Below are 10,492 nucleotides of genomic sequence, written 5' to 3'. Positions count from 1 at the left end.
AAAAAAAAAAAAAAAAAAAAAAAGGCAGGTACCTGGCTGAACAGTTTTGAGCAAGCTCAGACAAGGAAATCTAAGACGTTAGTGGATCTATTACCTGCAAGCGGGTGGATCATAATTGGAGTGAAGCAGGGAGATTTGCTCGCCCATTTCAGTTGCTGCGTCAAAAACCTGAGCTTTTTGAAACTGCTGGTTTTTATCTGCTCCTGATACATCACAATTTGAATAAAGAAAGTCTCAGAAATGCAATTTTAATCTTAAATTCTTTTACGTACATGTCCTCCATCATGAGAAAAATACTACAAGAACGTGTTAAAAACCCTAATTTCATTGGAGTGGGTCTTTGTGCTGCTCTCTGCATTCTATGGTGTAAAAAAGGATTTTTTTATTGTGTTTGTAGTATTTAAGAGACCAGACAGACATGCTGGTGGTGGGAGTCATTGGCCTGCAGGGAAGTGGGAAATCTACAATCATGTCTCTGTTATCTGCTAACACACCTGAGGAAGATCAAAGGTAAGAAAGGAATTTAAATGTATAATTTTTCACCCATAGATGTCCATTCCAATGAATTGGCAACCCGAATATTTGTGTGGTAGTCTGACTGTTGACAAATGAAGGGTATTTCATATGTTTAAGAAAAGAAAAACAATTGAGTTCTTAATTATTTTCAGAATCTTTCACTCCCCTATTGTTCTTCAATTACTTTTTTGGTTTTCTATGATGATGTATATAATTTGTTTATGACTGTCTATGCAGTAACAACATTCTTGGAGTGTAGATTTTTTTTTCTCCAGATTTTAACAACACCTAATTATACTAAGAGTGGTTATAGTGTCTGAATTTAAGCCATTTCCCCCCTTTTTGTCCTTTTTATTTTCCCTCTGATGCATTTATGAACAGAATGGATTTGAGTTTATTTCCTGCTATGCTAGTGTCTTGGGATTACCCATTTACCTCAGACTCACCTTGTTAACGCACAGTCAGACTTGCTGTGTCCTCTCAGTGAAGATTGTGTTTGTTTGGACAGGAGTTACGTGTTCAGGGCCCAAAGTCAGGAAATCAAGGAAAGAGGAGGAAATCAGAGTACAGGCATTGATTTCTTCATCACACAAGAGAGAGTCATCTTCTTGGACACTCAGGTAAGAATGATTGTGGATGTAATAATCTCTCATTTGTGGACTATTCGTCTTTTTTATTGCATGTTTATTACCCAAAAATACATTTTAAAGCCCTCCTGATATTAAAAATGATAAATGCATCTCATTGTCAGCCAATGCTGAGCCCATCTATCCTGGATCACCTTATCAACAACGACCGAAAGCTGCCTCCGGAGTACAACCTGCCTCATACGTATGTGGAGATGCAGGTTTGTGGCTGGCCTGTAGAGGGCGATATGAGTTCATTCTTTACCTACATGATAAGTTTTATTTGGTTTGTGTGCACACATACTTTAAGCATTTGTTGTTGTTGTTGTTATTCCAACAGTCTCTTCAGATTGCTGCCTTCCTGTTCACTGTGTGTCATGTTGTGATAGTGGTCCAAGATTGGTTCACGGATTTAAACCTGTACAGGTAATGACTATTATTTAACCAGAGCAATGTTCACTATGTGATCTCACAGGACAAAAGGGAAGCCAATGTTTCAAAAGTTATGCTGTAATTGTACTAAAAAAGGATTGTTGAACCTTTTTGCATTTTTCCTTAATATCATGGATATTTTCTTCATTTATAGGTCTAGGTTTTGCAGTTAAGATATTTTAGAAATGTTGAAGAGTTTTCTTGTGGGGAAAAATACATATTAAAAGTTTTGAAAAAGTTGAATAGAAATTTAGCAGTGTATGCCTAAGCTTTCACAGTGAACACCAGAAATGAGGGAGTCTGTACATCTTCTCTCTCTGTATCTTGTCACAGATATTTTTCTCAATCTATGGAGACTCATGACAAATATTGCATCTATTTCCCCTTTTCTGTTTTGAAACTTAAGTGTTTCTGTAACCTCATTTAATGACTCATCCACCTTATGCCTCTGTAGTTTCTACAACTCTGCATACCTCCCTTCCTCTTTAATAAATGGGTTTATCGCCGGTTGTTTCAGATAACAACCTCTGCACAAGATGATATTGATCTGTCTGGTCCTCCCTCCACTCTACTGTCACCCAAGCTCCTTCCTTTTCTTGTAAAATGTGTTTACTGCTGCCATTTCTGTAATGTTGGTGAATTGCCCCATCATCTGTGCTCCTGAACATTCTTTGCACACTTCTTCAGGATCACTCCTCTTTTTTTCTTTGCAGAGGAACACTGCCTTTCCTTTTTTGTCAAATAAACTTTCCTCCTCTTGTTTAATTTTTTTTTTCTTTTTTTTTAACCAACTTTAGGTTTAAAACATGTTGCAAGAAAAAACCACAATGAATTATAGTTTTACACACAAGATCAACTTTACCCAGCATGTCAACACAAAATGTCTGTGGAACGTGTTAACATGAGCAATGTTCATAGAAATTGGTTACAATCTACATATTGAAAAATGATCATTTTAGTTGCATTGTGCGGATTAAACAAATTTGCACTTTTAATTAACTTTTATGTCAGGTTTCTCCAAAGTGCTGAGATGCTGAAGCCTTCCACTCCCTCTGCAAGCCACGACAGCTCTGGCTCCTCAGGGAGTGATGACGGCACGGAGTACTATCCCCATATAGGTGACTGTTCTCTGCAGAAGCACAGCGTGAGAAACCAGTCAAACCTTCAAATGTTTCCTAATTTTTCTTCTTGACCAGTCTTCCTTCAGAATAAAGCCAGGCGGGAAGATTTCTGCCCCCGAAATCTGAAGAACATGCACATGGTGGTGGACAAACTGATGGCACACTCTCATCTTAAATACAAAGGTGCATACCTTAAGACAAGTTTAATGTCTACAAACCAATTTTAGTTTTAAGGGAGTGGATTTTTTCTAAATTTATTTGAGGGATTTATTTAAAGCAACAGCAAAAAGACAGAATTATTGTTATTTATTTTGCTGAACATCGATGTTTTACCCAAGCTAAAAATACTAAGTAGTTTTAGTTTATTCAGTTGGAAATCACAAAAGAAGGGATTGAAGTGTTAAAGCTAAAACTGCTGTCCTTTTTTATGACTAAAACGTTCATAGTTTTACTCTAAAACTTTAGATTCATTTAATAATGTGAATGTCAAACAAAAACAAGTAAAAAGACCATTTAAATTAGTCTGGTTTATCCAGAAAAGAAAAAAGAAAACAGTCAAAACTACATTTTAATGACAGGTTGTGCAAGCTAATTTCTACCCCAGAAATATTGTGTAATCTTCCACACTTTGCATTCCTTTCTGATGCTATGCTCTAAAATGCCTACTAAAAATGTTTTAATGCTATATGGATGTCACTTTAAAAATTTTTTTCTAACAGATGGGTTGCTTTACAGGTACACTATCGATGCTGGACTGCAACATCTTTCCAGGCCTTGGACATGACTTTCTGACCACAGAGGTCAACATGTTTCTGCTTCCTATGCAAGAAGGTGATGGAGAGGATCACCTGACTAAAGCAGGTTGTTGAAGAATACAATGCAGTTCTGCATGTATTGTGTTGGAGGATTTATAAGAGAGATTTATACTTATTTTTTGTATCGTCAGGAACATACCCTCTTTTTTCCCTGCTGCCCGGGTACAGAGGACACCCCACGTACTCCTACATGGTTTCGAAACTTCGCAGCCAAATCCTCGCCATGCCTCGCTCTCAGCTGTCGCACACCATTCTGACGGAAAAGAACTGGTGAATAGCAACTAAATTAATTTTCTTTGTGGAAATTAAATGTTGCCGTTTGTGTGTAACATTTAGAAAACAAGTTCAGAGTTTTTAAATTGACACCAATTTAAAAAAAAAGTTTACAAGAGAGCCAAACTATGACACGCATGTAAAGGTTTGTGCCGCTATGAGAAGCACTGTAATTATTATTTCCTAAAATGAACTAACAAATGTAGAAAGAAATGGCAAATAATTAGAGGGCAAAAATAAACATTCCTTCACCATGACAGTACCATAAGGCAACATGGTACATCCAAAGTCCTCTTCTGCTCTCACATTTCCTTTCTCCATCTCTCTTGTTTGAACAGGTTTCACTATGCTGCTCGGATCTGGGATGGTGTAAAGAAGTCTTCTGCCCTGTCAGAGTATAGCCGCCTCCTCTGCTAGGACTTGGCTTCAGCTGCTGTACATATTGTACATTTTTATATCTGATAATAAAGAGAAGAGTGAGCTTGAGAGCTAAAGTTTGTTTTCTCTGTAATATGTGTAAATAAACTTGTGTATATTGTCAGAAAAAATAAGCAGTGGTGACCACCTTCATATAATGTGTGTGTTACTGTGTAAGAAATGTGTGTTGGAGTCGGGAGGTGTAGTTAGAATAGCAGGCAGGACACTGTGAGGATTCCTGTTTTTGGGGAGTGGTGTCCTCACATGACCCTACATGTCTAATATGGGATTAAAAATAAGAGAGGAGGGGCCACAGCTGTACAAGGGGGTGCTACTGCCAAGTAGTCCATTGTACACCCTAATTAATGATTGTGTGAGAAAGTCAACTTTTATACTGGCCCTTCAAATTTCAATCAATGGGCAGAGAACCTGTTTGCAGATTTGCTCTAATTCACCCCAATAAACTCCAATCAGGTTGAGGTTTGGACAAATCGGCTAGTAGCAGGGTGAAAATTCACCAGGTCCACAAGACAGGAGAATTTTTTTTATTTTACACCTATCACAGGGCCCTGAAATCTCTTAAACAGATTTGGACTTTCTGGACTCTGGCTTTGTGCACTGGTGTGCAGTCATTGAACAAGAAATGGCCACCCCCAAAATGATCCAACAAATTTGGTGCATAGAATTATTGAAGATTTTTTCTTTATGCTGAAGCAATGCTTTTTATTTTATTATTATTTTTTTTTTATAGCAAAGATACTAAGACTTTCCTCTTCCCGGTCACTTCCTCCAGTTCCTTTGGGAGGACCCAGAGGAGTTCCCAGGCCAGCCGAATGACGTAGTCTCTCCGGTGTGTCCTGAGTCTTCCCCAGGGCCACCGCCCAGTGGGACATGCTCACAACACCCCCCCAGAGAGTTGTCCAGGAAGCATCCAGACCAGATGCCCGAGTCACCTCCACTGGCTCCTCTCAATGTGGAGGAACAACTGCTCTACTCCGAGCCCTCTCCAGGTGACTGAGCCTCACCTATCTCAAAGGGAGCGCCCAGCCATCTTCCAGCGGAAGCTCATTTGTCGGGATCTCCTTCTTTCGGTCTTGACCACAAGGGAGTATTGGAACGAAGATTGACTGGTAAATTGAGAGCTTTGATTCCTGGCTCAGCTTTCTTTTTACCTCAAAGGACGAGTGCAGCGACTGCATAATGGCGGACGCCGCTGCAATCGGCTTGTCAATCTCACGCTCCAATCTTCACTCACTCATGAACAAGACCCCAAGATATTTAAACTCCTCCACCTGAGGCAGGAGCACTTCACCCAATGATAAATAATCTACAAATTATTTTTTTTTTCTGTTATTTTGCTTAAACGCATTTTCACACCCCAAACTTATCTCAATTTTTACCAGTCTCGGGGTCACTGTAGAGATAAGAACAATCTGGGTTGGATATTGGAGTTTCCTTCAAAGCAGGGTGGGTCTGCATTGCTGTTGGACCACAAAAATGCATGTTAATTAAAACCGTCACCAAGAAGAGGCAAGACGGAGACTAGAGTGGTAGCAGCACTTGTTGGCTGTGATGAGAAATTACTTTGTGACTGAACAGGTACTTAGATAACTGTCCACTACTGCCATAATAGTCTTGTAACATGTTATCCATTTTCATATAGTTTTCATGAAATGTCGTGTTTTTATATAAAGTAGTCAAGGAGTGTTGTGATTGCCATTATAGACTCGTGGAATTGTGGAATGTGAGAACGGTTTATCTTTTCAAAGCATAAATGTGCTGCGCTTGAGGTGGTGCTTTCTCTCACACATTCTGTTTGAGGTCTCCCAGTGGATGGAGAACTGAAAAAGAAAATAGAGTTCTCTTTGTTGTGCCCTCTTTTGCAAAAAATCCACAAACAAATTCTCGGCATGTCCCAACAGGACGGCGTTATTGTTGGAGTTGAGGCATCTCTCAGTGGAGAGATGACGAAGTTTCTGCTCAAAGAGAATAAACGTGTTGGAACTAGGCAAGTTATGTGAGAACACCTCAATGTTCTAGTTCACATGCGATAAAAGCTGCTTTCTTAGGTATAACAACAGGACATAAACATAGCGACAGTGTCAAACACTGCATTGGGTTATTGAATCATCAGTAAGACCCTCCATGAAAAGCTGATGAAGTCACTCTAGCAACAACAGCTTTACAACACAATAATCTGGTGAAACAGCTAAAAAAATGCATCATTTACAAAACAGTTCTTTTAGATCTTATCTGGGAATACATTGCTGCAATACTAACACTATTTTGATTTCATAACCAGCTATGTTTTGTGACAGTAAAGATGAAGAAAAACCAATAAGATGAAGAAAGATGCCTCGGGTCTAAAGAACGGTAAACTTCTCTTTTACTATGGCCATTGTACTGGAGCGCAATAGCGCCCTAGTGGTGATCTAGATATGCAGATTCCTTTTTGTACAACTTATACCAAAGCTTCTTCCAATTTTAATTCAGGGTGTTCAAGTTTGCACAAGTTTGTTTTCTCAAATTTTTCACAAACTTAAAATGGCCCCTTGGGGCAGAATAGAGGTTATTGACAAGTTCCGCTTGCTCTTGAATGCTACTCTCTTTTACTGTTATTATAGTTAGAACCAAAACATTCGTGGAAGTCAGATTTTCAGCAGCCAATTTTCTCGACTCTGACTAATGACTTTTAGAGAACTACTTTCTTCCTTCCTTTGATCTCCTGTCAAGCTCTACCACCAAAGAATAGTTTTTAATGAAAAGACCACTAGGAACGCTTTAAAAATAAGTCAAAATATGATCAGAGTACATCTGTATCTTTGTTAAAAAAACAAATATCAGTTGAAAGTATTTTGTTGCTGTACAATGTCTTGCCTGAACCTGTTGCGCAGGTGGTAAATCACAATTACACCCTGCAAATCAGTGAGCTCCAGGGAGCAGCCCATTCCGTCATAAATTTCCGCAGACGCAGCCTGTATGTCTAAGAGTGTGTATATGTAAATCTATAAACACTGAGGTCTCTCTTCTGTGGAACAGCCTGCCAGGAGACGCAATGGCGTCACGCACTGTTGAGGTTTTTTTTTTTAAAAAAAATTAAAGATAGATCTATTTAATTCAGCTTTTAAGTAGATTTCGTATGTGGGATCAAGTATGTTACTTTCATGTCTTACATTATATTTCATTGTGTATTTATTACATTTTTTTGCTCAATTTATACTTTTTTTTTTTGCATTAGTTCATTCTGATTTATAGTTTTCTATTCCAGCCCTGTGACAGACTGGCGACCTGTCCAGGGTAAACCCTGCGTTTACCCATCATTAGCCAGGTTAGGCTCTGGCACCCCCGCGACCCCGAAAGGGAAAAAGCAGCCAAGAAAATGAATGACTGAATGAATTTAGTTTAGTTTATACAATATATTTTAGCTGTTTTTATATTTTGACTTTTCAATCTACCGGTATTACCCAGTCAGTAAGGCCAAATGGGCCTCATATAGTTTAAAAATGGGCAGTTTTCATGGAGGCCCCAGCTGTGCTTGTCTACATTGGCTTCACTGCCCAAGAAAAGCTGCCTGGGCAGTGAACCTGCTAGATCTGCCGCCCCCTTGGGTGGCAGAGCTCGCTTGCTTTGCCGGACCCAAGACAGTGGAAATAGCTATGCTGTCCTCTGAGCCGCTGGCTTGCATAGAGAGCCAGCCCTCTAAGTCCCCACTTAAGCCAATGTGGGCAAACACCGGTGGAACTCACATTTTCTGCCCACTTCTAAACCTTATAGTGCCCACTTAGCCTTGCTGGATGGGTACTTTTTTTTAGACTGTTTATGAGTATCTTTGGTATTTGTGTTTGGGCTCATAGAGTAGTAGCCCTGCTTGTCCTCTAGCCTCTCTTGTCCTGGGTCCTCCGAGCTGCCTGGCCTTGTATGCACAGTCAGGTGCAGTGGGCCTGGGTGGTTGGGGGACTGTGGGTCAAGAGGTGGTGAGGATGAGGGGGAGTTGTGCTGTGTTTTGTGGACGCTGACACCCCAGCCAATAGGAGGACATGGCAATGTCAGTTTCAGCGCTGTCTACCCCTCTGGCCACTGGTGGGAGCAGTCTCCAGAGTAGTCAATGCACTTCGTCTCCCAGCAACCCCAGCATAAAGTTCCTGGATGCCACTCACCTGACTCTCATTTGCTAATCAACCACATGGCATTCAAGCACTGCATTGAGCTTCATTCATTGCAAAGTATTGTTTGTGACACCCTGCCGACACCGAGCGTTTCTATCTGGACCTGATCTCCTGTTTTCTGGCCCTGCTTTATCTTTGATTGCCTGCTGCCTGCCCTGACCCTCGCCTGGACAATGACTTGACCTGTGCGTTGAAAAAAGAGCAAAGTCACATAGACTTCCATTGAGAAATAGACAGTTGTTTCTCCATCATTTTATTTGTCAGAAAAACCATTCTTGCTCTGATGCTTCCTTCTTAACACATTCGTTCTTTTTAATCCTTTTTTTTAAAGATTTTTTTTCTTTATCGCCAGTTATTCAAGCAATGAACTAACCAATCATATGCCTCAGTAAAAACATGTGGTGCCAAGTGACCCCGCCTCGAACGTTTGATTGACAGATTCACCCAATCCCTTTTCAGTTGGAGGGGTGTGGACTTCAAACAAGCCAGAACAAGCTCACTCATGATTGGCGACAATAGGTCCTTAAAAACATGACTCAGATCGACTCGGACAAATCGCTAACGAGGGGTGGCACTCGGTTGCAATATGGGTGTAGATGTATCAGGAAGTGACGCCGAAGGCTCTGGCCTGATTTCGCTAGGGATGAAGGTAATGGTTTTTCAATGGGGGACCTCGACATATGTTATGTCCAGTTCATATTAACAGATTTTGTGGAGTTTTAGCTTTGCTTAGTTCCTGACTTAACTAAATAATCTGCTGCATGTGGAACCAGCTGTCTGTTCGTTTATGGCAGGCAGATGGCTCTTCTTTAGCTTCTCTTATAATAATTTCTCTTTTATTTATGTTTTTTCCGTTAAGGGGTTTATCTTATTATGTGTGGAGAATGGTGTTTTTTACATTTTTGTTTATTTTTATACACACCACCTTGAGCTGCTTTTAACATAAAAGGTGCTTTAGAAATAAAATGAATTTGAATTTGAATTCATTTTGCCAACCTTTTTAAAATCAAGTTTTTAAGATCAAGTTTTAAACTTTTTCTAGTATGTAGTTGTTTGTAGTCTTACACAAACCCTGTTTTGAAATTGGGTTTTATAGCTCAAACTGGCAATATTCCAAAGCCCAAACAGCATAGAGAGATTGGGTCACCAAGTAGGCGGAGTGGTAGGCAGAGGAAAATTGCAATTATCACAATTTCGGTCATAATTACTTAATCGGACAAAAAGTTGCATGACAGTACAATTATATATACGGTACATATATATACATACATACACAAACACTCTTCTCACCCTCCGTTACTGGTTTGGCTCCCACCCAAGCTTGGATCCTCTGCTCAGGTCCTCTACCAAAGGCCTTGAGGGTCCTGCAGAGTCTAGCTCTGTGCTTTTCTGTACTGAGATGTCGGAGATTCTCCAGAGATCTGCTGTAGCCACTCCTCCTGTTTGGGGGTTACTGCCCGAGTGCTACGATTACCACTGGCAAAACCTTTACCTTCCAAGCTTTCTCCAGTTCTTCTTTGCCACTACCATCCTGTTAGTCTGAATCTGGAAATGTCTAGTGTCTTAGATCTGGGCCTCTATCGCTCTGGTGCTAAGGGCCTTAGCACCAGCCTTAGCACCTGCACTGTGTATTATTTGACTCTACATGTTATGGTCCAATTAATCTACAAGTCAAAAACTTTTGAAGATCTGTATTTGATTCTGAAGTTGGCAACCTCCATTCCCCATATAGATTATCATCCGCTGATCTAACTTACTCCGTTAATGTAATCTACCATTTTTAATTTTAGTTGCTCTTTTGATCATTTTAAATTTGTTATGAAACCTTTCAGAAATGACCTTGAAAATCTTTTGTTGCTTTAAAATGTCTTGCCGGAACTTGTTGCACAGGTGGCAAATTACAGTATCACCCCGGAGAACAGTGAGCTCCTGAGAGCTGTATGTTTTTTGTCAGGAATGTCTTTAAAAGCAGTCTGCATGTCTAAGCATGCAGATTTGTACATACAAACACTGAGGTGATTGGAACACTTGAGTTAAACTATTTGGAAGAGCAAGAGAAGGATTTTAAAAGAACAGTAAATAAATTTAAAAAAATGTAGCCACAAGGGGCCCGAGCCAGGGTCTCA

At 40.0% G+C, this 10,492-nt stretch overlaps 1 protein-coding gene across 1 annotated transcript in view; it reads left to right on the top strand.

Annotated features, from left to right (window-relative positions):
* smg9 (SMG9 nonsense mediated mRNA decay factor) overlaps window positions 1–4,277 on the top strand; it is a 5,715-nt gene extending 1,438 nt beyond the window's left edge. Inside the window, exons 5-13 of the mRNA XM_024268417.2 lie at window positions 398–510; window positions 1,025–1,136; window positions 1,268–1,363; window positions 1,483–1,568; window positions 2,586–2,692; window positions 2,771–2,878; window positions 3,431–3,556; window positions 3,642–3,780; window positions 4,122–4,277. Coding sequence (XP_024124185.1) covers window positions 398–510; window positions 1,025–1,136; window positions 1,268–1,363; window positions 1,483–1,568; window positions 2,586–2,692; window positions 2,771–2,878; window positions 3,431–3,556; window positions 3,642–3,780; window positions 4,122–4,200 — 966 coding nt within the window. The 3' untranslated portion in view covers window positions 4,201–4,277. The remainder of the gene's footprint in view (window positions 1–397; window positions 511–1,024; window positions 1,137–1,267; window positions 1,364–1,482; window positions 1,569–2,585; window positions 2,693–2,770; window positions 2,879–3,430; window positions 3,557–3,641; window positions 3,781–4,121) is intronic.
* Window positions 4,278–10,492: the final 6,215 nt, after the last annotated feature.

Source organism: Oryzias melastigma, linkage group LG16, assembly GCF_002922805.2.
Source record: "Oryzias melastigma strain HK-1 linkage group LG16, ASM292280v2, whole genome shotgun sequence".
Taxonomy (NCBI): domain Eukaryota; kingdom Metazoa; phylum Chordata; class Actinopteri; order Beloniformes; family Adrianichthyidae; genus Oryzias; species Oryzias melastigma.
This window is presented reverse-complemented; position numbering and strand designations above follow the sequence as displayed.